Source organism: Misgurnus anguillicaudatus, chromosome 7 (assembly GCF_027580225.2).
Source record: "Misgurnus anguillicaudatus chromosome 7, ASM2758022v2, whole genome shotgun sequence".
NCBI lineage: Eukaryota > Metazoa > Chordata > Actinopteri > Cypriniformes > Cobitidae > Misgurnus > Misgurnus anguillicaudatus.
In genome coordinates, this window is record NC_073343.2 from 32198988 (window position 1) to 32213351 (window position 14364).

Genomic DNA, 14364 nt, shown 5'->3' on the forward strand with positions numbered 1-14364 from the left:
CTGCAGGACAGCAGGCCAACACAAGTCTCTGATTACAGTTTGAATGTCCTACAGAGAGCAAGAAGGCATTGAGAAAAAACAGACAGAGAGAGAGAAGGGGTCGCTGGGTCCAGTCTGGAGTTCCCAGGTAAAAAGTATACTTCAATGTACTAAAATATACTTTAATATTACCAGCAAGTACATTTTTAGTACATTGTTATTTTGGTGCGAAATAAAAGTTTCTGAAACGACCCAATTCCGATTTTTTTTGCCCCTATGCGACCTGTATCTGATCTTTTCATGACAGTCTAAACGACACAGATCCGATCTTTTCAAATGTGACCCAGGCCACTTGGGTAAGTGGTACTGAATCCGATACGTATCCGATCTTTTGAAATGCGACCTCCGTCTGAACGACCAGGCCACATGTATCTGACCCGTACATCATTGATACGCTACAAACGTCATAATTCTGCGTTGAAGTAGGCGGGAACGAGAAGATATACAAAACCATGGCGGACGTTGCTAACACTGCTCCACAAAACGCCATGGCCAAAAACCTTGCTCTCCTTCTTTTTAATTTTCTTCTTAAAACGAGAAGATTGTAATTGTGCTGGCTCTGTTGGGAAAATAACTTTTTTAAAAGAGCTCCGCTGTTGACTACACTGTTGTTGACATCCATGTTTAACGTTAGCTACTTCCGCAAACAACGAGTGATGTTGTTGACCGTTGAGTACTCTTCTGCGCATACGGGTCACTTTAGGTCGCATTTAATTGGAAATGTGAACGGACTTGCAAAAATCTAATTTTTTCAAAAAATCGGAATTGAGCATTAAGCCCTGTAGTGTGAACTTAGCCTTAGTTCTTACTCTTACATGTGAGGCGTTACTTCTGGGCTGCACAAGCTGCCCACCCAGTGGATAATAGTGGTATTGCGGAAAGCCGAAAATACTCGTCATTGGCAGGGAAGCATTTTCTCATAATTGAGGAGTTAACTCGTCGATAGCGCCGAAAGAGTTCAAGGAAAATTCCACTTTCTTAAAAAAAATCCTGATAATTTACTCACCCCGATGTCTTCCAAAATGTTGATGTCTTTGTTCAGTCGAGAAGAAATACATTCTTTTGAGAAAAACATTCCAGGATTATTTAAAAAAAACGATCATTTTCGGCAAGAAAAATAAAAAAGATGTACGCACCAGCATGACCTTACGTAATGCGTAAGCACGTCAAAAGGTCACGCATGACGTATGCAAAATTACCGCTTCAGTGTTTACAAGTGTGGAGAAAGAGGACCGTCGGACGTTGTTGTATGTAGAATGATTATTAATTATTGTTGTGTCAGTTTATTGTTTAAAATGGTCCACAAATGTGCGTTTCACATTAGTGACACATTACCTTTCCATGTGCTTATGCGTTACTTAAGGTTGCGTTGGCTCGTCACATGGCTGGTGCAAGACAAGAAGTCGTGGTTTAAAATTATTTTTCTTGACGAAAATCGTTTTGCTAGATAATACCCGCTGCATTGAAACTGCAATTTTAAACTGAATTAAAACCGTAAACTGTTGGGGTCCAATAAAGTCTATTAAATTGAAAAAAATCCTGAAATGTTTTCTTCAAAAAACTTAATTTCTTCCCGACTGAACAAAGAAAGACATCAATATTTTGGATGACATGGGGGTGAGTAAATTATCAGGATTTTATTTTATTTTTAAACTGCAAAAAATTATTTTCAAGAAAAAAATTATTTTTGTCTTGTTTTCAGTAAAAATATCTAAAAATTCTTAAATTAAGATGCTTTTTCTTGATGAGCAAGACGACCCAAGAAAATAAGTCTAGTTTTTAGACCAAAATTATAAAATTTAAGTGATTTTGTGCATTAAACAAGCAAAAATATCTGCCAATGGGGTAAGCAAAAAAAGTTTGTGAGTTTCCCGCCAAAATATATTTTATTATTAGCCTCAATTTTTATATTTATTTATAACACATTTTATATATTAGCTTGGCTTCCTCACATCAAATAAAATAAAATCAACAAGTAAAACAAAAAGTTTTGAGAAGACTATATCAAAAAATTTGCCCTCCATATTGTTTTATCCATTGTGGTAGCCCTTGCTCATAAAAAGGTTGGATACTCCTGGTCTAAAGACTATCGAACTAGAAGTCAGGACGGATATAAAAACATTGTGCTCGGTACATCAGATTAGATCAATAGGCTGATAGTAGTCGGGTGATTCTCACGAAACCATTGAAACACCACGGCACGAATGATTTTAGCTTTAAAATGTGTAATATAGTAACATTAAAAAGCATCAGAATTAACACAATACTGTGTTCTATCTTGCACAATGTGTGATTTCAACATAAGAATTTATAATTGTAAATTGTATCTCATTTTCTGCTGAAATTCTCATTACCGCAATGTGTCCTGCTGTGTTTGAACATGCGTTATGTTGTAATTTAATCAAATTAACACAAAAATATTAAGAAAAAAATAAATGGATGTTTTGCTAGACTACTTTAGATGACAGAAAAAATATTTACTGAATATTCATGTATAATAATAATAAAGAAAAATTAGAAAAATGATGTGTCCATGCCTGATGTTCTCATCCTCCGCAACACTTTTTGAGAACAGTTTAAGCACACATACAGAATTTTAATAAAGTTTGATTTTGAGTGACCAAGCACATGGACCAGTTACTTCAAGATGGCTACCAGGTAAGATCATTTTTTTTACAGTTAATTTGAAATATTGTCTTGTCAGAATGCTTACACGACATTTTGATTATCATTATTGCAACAGATGCTTATTAAATGTTAATTTAATTAATAGAAGCATAATACTTTGATTTTAAATGCATGTGCAAAATCTCCAAATTATGTTCTTTCAGGTTTGTCATGTAATTCTGAAAATATGTCAGTGTTGATGTTTTCTGACTGTTGCGGTAATGAGATTTTTTAGGACTAATTTTTTTAATTATGTTACAAAAAGTGTTAAATGATAAGTAAACGTTTTTAAATAATGTTCCCATTTACTCCAGACTTTGTTTTTCAATGTCTGGTGGGAAAAAAGTAAATTTAAGCAATTTTTACATTTTCATGCTTGACATTTTTAAAACCAAGTTTTCGTGAGAATCACCCAGTCAGTCTTTTGGGGCTGTTCAATGTCATTGTGCTATACCACACCACAATCTGGTCGAATGCGATTTTGACTACCGCTGAAAGCTCAATCATTTTAGACCTTGTTTACAACTGTATTTAGTGTTGTGCACTTGTGATCTGATCGTTCAAAAGGCATCCTAATAAAATGTTTAAACATGACCTTAGATGTTCTTATATTTATATTATCCAAAATTAGTATGAGAAGATAACACATTTACTAAGTGTGCTTACAGTGTATATTAATGCACTTTTTCACTTGGAAATATTGGGGATGGGAATGTGTGTGCTTGTGTGTGTCTGGATGTGTTTTTATTGCTGTGTGTGTGATTTACAGGCATGGCCAGAGTGTTTACAGCAGTTGAAAGGTTTATAGGTTGTGATAAAGTGCTGTTCATTTGGAGTTAACCAACATCAACAACAAAAACAGTTTGTGTAGCTCTTTAGCATGTTGCTGACTCTTATCTATAGTTTTGTACTGTAATCACTCTCGGTGTACACAATCTCTCTCTCTCACACACACACACACACACACACACACACGCATACAAACACACACGCATACAAACACATGCATAAACATTTCTTCTTCATTGCAGTACAGACTTCTCATTCACTTTTGTCGTTAATACTAAGCTAATGATATTTTATTATCTTAACCGTTCGCCTAAACCCAAGCCTTAAAGAAACCTTTCTGTATATGAAGTTTTTAATTAAAATAATGCAGATCATTTAATAAGCCGTTTCTATTCATAGAGACCCAAACACATGAAAACACATGCACACCTATGTGTATAGTTTGTTCGATAGTCTCTTACAGCCAACGCTTAATTTGATCTCCACTGCATAAATGTGCAGCTTACCTCCGTTATAGTGGGATGATGTGAAACACAGTATCTCTGAACTGTGGGATAGCTGTGTTTACAAACCGTTTCTGTCATGCCTGTTTTAATGATGATGTCTGAAGCGATGCTTTCTAAAGTAAAACAGCAGGATATTGAGTGAACCTGTTACTGCGAGTATCTCAGTTTCAGATTCATGAATCATTCTGTGACTCAGGAAATCACAAGCGACACCAGACATGAGCTTATATTATCCTCAATGTCTATTTCAAATGTCGTTTGGCTATATAAAGAATAAAGAGTATAAAACGTCATGTGGGAGAGTAAATGAAGGGAATTTTTATTTTTAGATGAATTACCTCAAATGCAAGCATGTAATGGACGTAAATAAATTGCATTTGAATTGAATTCTCACTAAGCAAGTTGGACCTACATTTATATTTACATAGCGTGTGCTCTATATTAGCTCAGTGGTAGAGCGTTGCATTAGCAGCGCAAAAGGTCATAGGTTTGAACCCAGGGAAAACTACGGAGCCCCTAAGGGGACATGGAGCAAAAATTAAATAAAATTTAGGTTCGCGTGCACACGTAAAACTATCGCTTGCGCATGTGAAACTGTTGTGTGCGCAAGTAAATCGCGTTTAGTTTCATGTGCGCACACAAAACGTGAATCTTTCATGTGCAGATTTTTTTTTTTAAGTTTAGTTTTGCGTGCTCACGTGAAACTTTCACTTTCATGTGCGCACGCGATAGTTTCACGTGAGCAAGCAAAACTAAACTTTTAAAAAAAAATATGCACATGAAAGTTTCACATGAGCCCGCGAAAGTTTCATGTGGCACATGAAACTAAACTTTCGATTTTTTTACTCCAATGTCACCTTAGGAGCTTGGTAGAAAACACATACTGATAAAATGTATTTTTCAATCCCAACCGAGGCATAAGGGTCTTGTATAGCGAAATGATCATCATTTTCACCAAAAAAAAGATAAAAATATGTACTTTTTAACCACAACTTCTCCTTCTCACATGACCTTTAGACGCGATTACGTAATATGTAAGGTCGCGCTGTTGCGTCACACGGCAAGTGCAAGACAGAAAGTTGTGGTTTAAAAGCACATTTATGTATTTATTTATGTATTTATTTATTTATTTTGCGAAAATGACAATTGTTTTGCTAGGTATGCCTCAGTTGGGATTGTTTAGAGACCTTTGAAGCTGTGTTGAAACTGCGTTGCAATTTTAAACTGCATTTAAACTGTAAAATGTTGGTCAGATAAAGTCCATTATATGGAGAAAAATCCTGGAATGTTTTCCTCAAAAAACTTAATTTCTACTGAACAAAGAAAGACATAAACATCTTGGATGACATAGGAGTGAATAAATTATAAGGATTTTTTATAAAAGTTGAATATTCCTTCGTTTCTGGCCTTAAACGGTCGAGTCAGGTTGTTTTATTGATGTAGAGTTGAGTGAAATGACTTCAGCGTAGTCTGTTCTTTTGGTCTTCCCGGATGACTTTTATTTCCCTTGAGTCCAGGAAGATTTCATCAGTAGTCGCTAATGAATGCCGAGAAGTGCTGATATGAATCAAATGGTTCTGTACAATCGGATTTAGGACTCATTACGTATCATAGACCGCAGACCAAACCCATCTTCCTCAGTTATGCACACATACTCCGCCTTCTGTTTTTCTTTCGCTTGCACACGCACTTTTTCCGGACGGGTGTATTTGTGATGCGTCATCTTTTGTTGTGATTGTGTTCACCGTCTGGATGTTAATTAATTACACAACATTTTGATTGTTGCCGGTCTGTGAGCTCATGAAAACTTTATGTCAGTCCTCTCCAGCATGTTAACAACCATCTGCTGGCACGCGTCCATTTGTTTCCGCACTGGTCTGTATTTAGAAGCAAGCAGCGGCATCTTTTTACTGCCGTCTCTGGGGTCCGTATGTGTTTGGATTAAATAAGTGACAGAATCAACTGCATATGAAAGCCTTATGGCAAGAAAATTGTCAGTTGTTGTGTTTTCTTTTTGTTTTATTGGATGTGATGATGGAGTACCTCATCCGAGGAATCTTATAACCACCATCCACCACTTCTTCATCCATTCAAACTTTTGTGAGTTTTGATTTGTTAAATAAGGGCAAAAGCATCTTATTCCGAGTTTGAGAGTGATTTTCAGTCTTTACTTTAATCAGTTCATGCATTCCTTAAGAATCAAACTCGTGATCTTGGTATTGCCGGCACAATGCTCTACCAGTTGAGCTACAAGAACTAATGTAGTGTGCACACCAAAGCGTTTACCCCGGCGGCTGGCGTATTTTTTCAATTCTTTCAAAAAAGCCAGCAGCTGGCGTGTGTTTCTGCTCTGAGCACCAGCGCTTGGCTTTGTTGTCAGTGCCCCGAGAGTTGAAAAAAGTTTGCTCAGCTTGTCAATGTCACTTCTCACTCAGCCATCCAATCACGGTTGAGAAGTGGCGGGACAAATATCACGACAAACAACTGGCGCATCGTTCAACAAAGCAGAAGTATCATAGCAACCAAAGCGCTCAGCTGAAAAAGCTGGCAAGTGACTACAGTCGGGATCCGCCTGGCATTTTCAGCCACGTTTAAACGCTTTGGTGTGCACACCCCCTAAAAGTCACTGTTGGTCGGAACAAGGTGTGAGCCGCTTTAGATAAAATCATTGGCAGAAGTCTGCAAGCTTCGATTGAAATGAATGAGATTGCTAGTCGCTAGCAGTGAGCATGCAGCGCAACATCCCATTCAGGCCGCCAGCGACAAGCATTCGCAATGCAACAAGATCTCATTCATGCAATGGAGGAGTGACTTTTGGGAGCGACTACCAATGAGAGCAAAGCAGTGGAGTTCACGTCATTGTTTTTTTTTTCAGTTACTGAAGTTTGTTTATGACAACCAGATTTAGAAATGGCTCCTTACGACCTAATTGAGGCTCTGTTTACACGAGAACGCTCAAGGGTGAAAACGTAAAAATATTTTATCGGATATGCCTTTTGTTTACATGGCGACAGCGTTTTTGGGGCTTAAAAACGCAAAAAAAATGAAACCACCCTCCAGAGTGGAAATCTAAAAAATGCTCTACCGTCGCAGTCCCGTCTAAAGGGTAAAAACGCAAAAGTCTGCGCACGGTGGCGCTCGTCACATTTACGTCACAGGCATGCGCCAGTTCAGGAAAATAACAACATACATGTCGGATTATTTCCATACGTCGGACCTTCAAGTTGCCATAGCAGCTCGATATAAATATACAAGAGACTTTCCAGCAGTTGTACGAAATATTCACAGCTAGTATTACTGAACAGAGAAGGCGCATTAATGACCTCCATCAAATTGTTGATGCGCCAATTCGTTGCAGGCAAACCAGACGGCTTTGGACGAGACCTGGGAGAACAAGGAAGAAGGTTGTATGCAGGCGCATGGACTTGGTGTTGTTGTGTGTCAGTGCTTCACATTGCCATCTAGCTGCCTGGAGTGCATACTACATCGAATATCACTCACTTTTGCATCACAATATGCACGCAGATCCCTCCCCAAAATGCTTGTATTAACGTGGAATAAAAGTGATAACGCAACGGCACTTCTGCGTTTTCTCTTCAGATCGTTTCCATGTAAACGTAGCCTGAAAGTGATGGGCGACACAGAGCGAAAAAGTCGCTTGTGGTCAGAACGAGGGGTAACACCCCATTTAGACCGCCAGCGACTAGCAGAGCGATATGATCTCATTCATTTCAATAAAAGCTTGCCGACTTTCTGCGATACGAATAAAAGTGACCATTGCTGACAGGAAGTACAAATGTTCAATGCAGCGCATTTAAACGCTTTGGTGTGCACGCCCCCTAAAAGTAGGGACTCCACTGACTTCATATTAAATAGCATCATATTAAATATATGGGTGTCAGCTAGTAGGCATACATGCGACCCTGGACCACAAATTCAGTCATAAGTCGCACAGGTATATATTTGTAGCAATAGCCAACAATACATTGTATGAGTCAAAATGATTGATTTTTTTAATGCCAAAAATCATTAGGATATTACGGAGCCCCTAAAGGGACGTGGTGCAAAAATTAAATAAAGTTTAGCTTCGCATGCGCACATGAAACTAACGTGTGCACACGTGAAACTATCGAGTTTAGTTTTGCGTGCGCACGTGAAACTTTAACTTTCACGTGAGCACACGAAACTAAACTTTAGATTTTTTTCTCCAATGGCACATTAGGGGCTCGGTAGAATGTGATTGGGAGTATAGAAAATATCTTCATGTTCAGTGAAGATATTTTGTACATTTCCTATCGTAAATATATAAAAAATGTATTGATCATTATTAATATGTGTTAATTTGATCAACTTTAAAGACGATTTTTTTTTTGTCAATTTTGTGATATTGCCAAATATTGTCCTATCCTAACAAACCATACACAAATTAAAAGCTTATTTATTTGGCTTTCAGGTGATGTATAAATCTCAATTTAAAAATATTGACCCTTATGACTGGTTTTGTGGTCCAGGGTCACAAACGTGAATAGAGAAACAATTAATGGAAACATATGTGGCTGTAACGTTGAACCGTGTTCAATCAGAGAAGACACATCTGCTCATTGAGATTGATGGAGAAGAAGTGAAACTGCGACAGAGAAACCGAGAGTTACAAAAGGCCAGATCAATATTTTTGCTGTTTTGATGTGAGCTACTTGCTCAAGTGTGATCAAAGAAACAGGAATGAGGTCAGTGTGACTTCCTCTTGTTTTTTTCTTACTTACCAGATCACATCTAGATCGATATCTATCAGGTACTGTTGTGTTAAATTATTTGCTCATTTTCTGAAGACCAAGATATTAAATTCATAAGTGTTACTCATTAATCACTGCAAACATGACTGATACTTCCAATTTTGAGGTTATTAATTTTTTTAAAATTGCTGGATCTAAGTTGGGTGACGAAATTCTAAAAAAGAAACACTTGTCTACACCCCCTCAGCCTTTTTTAAAAGTACACCATTGTACCTAAAGGCAGAGGTTCTTAAACTGGGGTCCGGGGCCCCCAGGGGAGCCGCGAGATGGGCCCAGTTTTATGACATTTTATAAAATACACTCATTTATCATGAATTCTGTGTAATTAAACCTAAAAAAATAAGGCTACTAACCAACAGCAATACTTTGTACTTTGAAAATTTTTGTCATAAATTTTCTTTGGGGGGGCCGCGAAGGAAAGGGGGCCGCATGCGAAAAAGTTTGAGAACCACTGCCTAAAGGGTATATTAGTACCTTAAACGTAAATATTTATACCTAAATAGTACCGCCTACTAGTGCCAGCTTTTGTACCTTTATTTCTGAAAGTGTAGCTTCATGCTGCATAGACGAGCACTACTCTCATTTTTATCACACATCAAATGATGTAAAAGTCTGAATATCACTGCCTTCTCACAGATCAATATGTGACTGATTATGTGCTTCTCAGACCACACAACTCAGCATCAAACTACAGCTCAACCACATAAAGGGCAAAACTGTTCTGCGATCAGCTCATTTTGATGTTTCCCAGTACTGTAGCTATCACAGAAAATGCCACCGTTTGTCCCCAAAGATTCATTAAATCGGTTTTCTCAAGCATTTAATTTATGCAGATTGTCTTTTCTTTTTGTCTAACTGTAGATGTTGACAGATTAAACACTTAAAATGTTTGTGTTGTGCTGTTTTGTAGAGAAGTGTGCGTTACTGCACCATCTGTGTTTAACCCTTGAGTTTTCTCATTACTGTCCTTTTGCTTTTCAGACACTTTGATGTGGGACTCTACAAATGGCTCATTAGGTAAGATTTGTCTTGTTTTAGTATGTCTAAGAGATGTTCTGCATTGCTTTGGACACACATTTCTTTTTATGCGTGCAAATGAATAATATTCATAATCAAAAACCATAATCAGAGAACGATTACAAGCCTCAGATATGTAATTCTGGCATAATAAAACACTGAATGCATGGCGTTCGTTTTCTTTTGTTATGGAATAGAATAGAACGTCTGTACAATGAAATCTCTTTAAAAATGATAGAATCATTACTATTTAAATATTAAATATAATATTATTTAAAGTATAAACAACAGGGTTCCCACGGGTCCTTGAAAGTTTGTGAATCTGGGGGGGAAATTCAAAGTCCTGGGAAGTTTTACATGCATATACAGGTCATTGAAAGTGACTTATTAAGATCTAATTAAGAAGTTTTCTGAAAAAAAAATCAACATTATTCCCTGTGTAGTGTAGGATAATATCATAAAAATTCTAGACTTTTTAAGCACACGTGCTAAACTGTTCACTTTAAATGCTTATATCTTCTGTATGTGAATGCTGATTTATACCAAAATGCTTTTTTGCAAAGTTGTGTTTGACACATGAAAACGTCTCTGGTTACGTATGTAATTGTTGTTCCCTGAAAAGGGAACGAGACGCTGCGTCTCTCTTGCCATATTTCCTGTGTCCCTGTAACACCGTCTTTGGCAATATTTCAGATAGTGATATACTTCCTGACTCCTGCATCACCCTGTCTTTTTCATTAAGCCTCACCATTGGTTGAATTTGATATACACATTCAGACGCATTTACCCCTGGAGGCATCCCCAAAGTGTCTCTTCAAGTGTCTCTTTAAACCATTCTCTTCAAGCATGTGAAAAAATATATAATTGAAATTTGGCTCCTTTTGTGATGTCAGAAGGCGACAATACCGCCCCTTAATCTGCACTATCCAACCACGGCACTGCCATTTAGTGCAGAGATCAGCTCATTTGCATTTTAAAGGACACACCCAAAAATTGCACATTTTTGCTCACACCTACAAAGTGGCACTTTTTACATGCTATAAAAAATTATCTATATGATATTTTGAGTCAGAACTTTACATACTCTGGAGACACCAACGATTTATTTGACATCTTAAAAAAGTCTTGTGAAATGTCCCCTTTAAGTTAAAGCTGCTGTATGTTTTGCATCAAAAGTTTGATCCCAAACCATTTCCCAAATGCTTCCCAAAAACAACAATGTTGAAAGCTCAAGAGATGCTAAACACATCGACTGTGGAAGTTAACCTATATATCACTTACTTAGTCTCTGCAAATTAATCTGTGATTTTAACATTATAAACATAATACTCATTAGCTTTCTGATGGAGGATCCAGACGCACTCAGCAACCGATGAAATAATTGTTGCTTTAGTCGTGTTGACAGATGGATTTTAAACCATTAAGGAACATTTTCTTAATGTATTTGTGATAAGTAAAATTGTGCTTTGCAGATTTGGCACAGTGGGAGCGACGCTACACATTTAATAGCCCTATAAGAAACTAAACTCACCAAATGGTTCATTTACATCTAAATATAAATGCAAATCAGTTAATTATATATATTTGAGCTTGAAATTATCCAATTTTATGCAAATGAGCTTCATAATGGGGTGTGTTCCACGTATCCAGACCATCACTGTTACTGGGAACTGGCTGCATATAATGAATCGACTTTTATTTCAGCAAGACACAAAAGATAAATTTGGCACTGGTCATGATTGGTCACCCAAGCAGCTCGGCTTCATCTCTTCTTCTGTTTGGCAAGTTTTTTAACAAGTTGTCTGGTTTTTATGCGTGTTATTTTATGTTCAGACAATTGGCAGAATATTATCATTTTAATAATTCCCTTTTCATGCCCCGTCAAAACCAATTTTAACTTTGCTCATACAAAATTACAATAATTTTGCCCATGCCGAATCTCTCTCAGTTCCTGGTAATGCCCGAATGCATAGCATCTCTAAGCAGCTGTTTATCTGTCAAATCAACTTCTGTTGAATGGATAACAGCAAGTCCTTCTTTGAACCCCTTCATGGGTTTTTATTATACCAATAATATTTTTGCGAATTATTATGCAGTAGATTTTGCACTCCACGGTTACGGACCAAATTGTTTTGTTTGTGAAGACGAGGCATATTTTAAGTGTTTATGTGCTTGAGAAAGTCTCTGATGCATGCTTGTACATGTCATGCAAGTTCATGCGTCAATATACATGCACGCGTTTACACGATTATGTTTTATCAAAGGGATAATTCACCCAAAAATTAAAATTTTCTCACTCTCATGTTGTTACAACCCTGTATACATTTTTTTGCTCTGATGAACACAAATGAAGATATTTTTAACTCTTTCCCCGCCAAAAAAGTTGCCAGCCACCGCCAGCATTTTTCATGATTTTCACAAAAGTATAATGCCTTCCAGAAAATGTTCTTCTTTAAATATATAAACATGCAATTGCAATATATCAAATGAAAGAACAGACCCTCTGCTTTCAAACAAAAAATTTTCATCCTACCTTCATTAGTTCTCTTTTTATCACCTCTCAAATACAGGTAGGTTTCTTCAAAAACACCCATATTTGAGCAAAAAGTTGAAATAAATAATTTTTTTGTGAAGGACTTTTGATAGAGATCAGATGCAGGGCGATCTTTAAAACATACAGAGTTCTTTCTCTTTCACGTGAAACGCTATTTCCGGGTTGTATAGGTTGCGGAAGTGGATAATAAGGAAGCCACCTGGTGGATAATAGCGGTATTGCGGAAAGCCGAAAATTCTCGTCATTGGCAGGGAAGCGTTTTCTCTTAATTTATGAGTTATCTCGTCAATGGCGGCGAAAGAGTTAAGGAATGTTTGTAGTTAAAAAAGTTGCTGTACTTAAAAAAATTGGCAACACCTAAAAAAATTATGTTTTATTAACTTAAATTTTAGGTAAAAAAAACATTTTAAAAAATTACTTCAATTGGTAACACCTAAAATATTTTTACATTTTCAACTTTAATTTAACCTAAAGTGAGAACATTTAAAGGTGGGGTGCGCGATTTCTGAAAAACGCTTTGGAAAAGGGAGTCGGGCCAAATACCTAAACACACTTGTAGCCAATCAGCAGTAATGGGCGTGTCTACTAAACAACATTGTTGCCTGGGTTGTGTATGTGTGGGGCGGGTCTATTAAAAGAAATCCAGTGGCCGGTTGCATAAACATAGCCGTGACTTTAAGACTGCGTCTTAAGAATGATTGTAACTAACTAGCAATTAGTAAGGGCTAATCAGTCTTATTATTTGGATTTAAATTAGACCAATCTACCTTTCTATGTAACATACTTAAAACAATTATGACTAACTTTAAAGACTAGTCTTAAAGTTTTATGCAACCGGCCACTGAATCTATTGTGGTAGGGGTGTGTTTGTTTAGGTGATTTCAAATATCAACATTGGCTTTCAGAGATCATGGACCCTGCCTTTAACTGTTTCGTCGACATTGGCGAGTTATCTTGTAAATCTCGTAAATCAGCAAAGAGGCGGAAGACATTACGTGGGTGGGCCTCCGGTGACTGGTTGCTGAAACCACGCCCACCTAGCTCGACCGGAGTGACAGCAACGGCAGTTCACCTGTCAATTACGTGGTTATGCCCTTAATTATGCAGAACTTTAAGGCTTAACTCTTTCCCCGCCAGTTAACTCGTCAATTAAGAGAAAACGCTTCCCTGCCAATGCCAAGTATTTCTGGCTTTACGCAATACCGTTATTATCCACCAGGTGGCTATTAAAAAAGTACTGCCCTAGGGAAAACAGCTGTATGTCCGTGTATGTTTTGAGGATCGCTCTGAATGTGATCTCAAAAAGTCTTTCACAAAAATGAAATTATATTAGCTTTTTGCTCAAAATTTTGTGTTTTTGAAGAAACCTACCCATATTTGAGAGGTGATAAAAAGAAAACAAAAGAAGGTAGGATGAAACATTTTTTTTTAAGCAGAGGGTCTGTTTTTTCATTTGATATATTGCATGTTTATATATTTAAAGAAGAACATTTTCTGAAAAATGCTGGCGCTGACTGGCAACTGTTTAAAAAAAACATTGGCAGCGAAAGAGTTAAGTTAAAAACTTTTTTCTAATTTTAGGTGTTACCAGCTGTACCAAAGTATAGTATTTTTTACCAAAGTATTTTAAGTTGATTCAACTTTTTACAGTCTAACCTAAAAGATCAGAGGCCCCATTGACTTCCATGGTAGAAAAGAAATACTATGGAAGTCAATGGGGCCTCTGATAAGTTTGGTTACAAAAATTCCTCAAAATATCTGCCATTGTGTTCATCAGAACAAAGACATTTATACAGGTTTGTAACAGGACGATAGGTAGTAAATGATGACCAAATTTTCATTTTTGGGTAAACTATCCCTTTAGTATTTTGTATTTGTGACCCTGCCTGTGAAAACTCAGGTAAAGTAATTTATTTGTGATTTATATAAAATCATCCTACATAATGTAAAGAATATTCTGTAAAAATATAACCTTGATATCTTTAATATTGACTTGAAA

At 36.9% G+C, this 14364-nt stretch overlaps 1 protein-coding gene across 4 annotated transcripts in view; it reads left to right on the top strand.

The window, feature by feature from the left end:
* Nucleotides 1-14364, top strand: part of hhat (hedgehog acyltransferase) — a 62347-nt gene that overhangs the window by 16470 nt on the left and 31513 nt on the right. For all 4 annotated transcript variants that reach the window (XM_055171400.2, XM_055171402.2, XM_055171401.2 and 1 more), the window contains exon 9: nt 9776-9811. In XM_055171400.2, coding sequence (XP_055027375.2) covers nt 9776-9811 — 36 coding nt within the window. The remainder of the gene's footprint in view (nt 1-9775; nt 9812-14364) is intronic.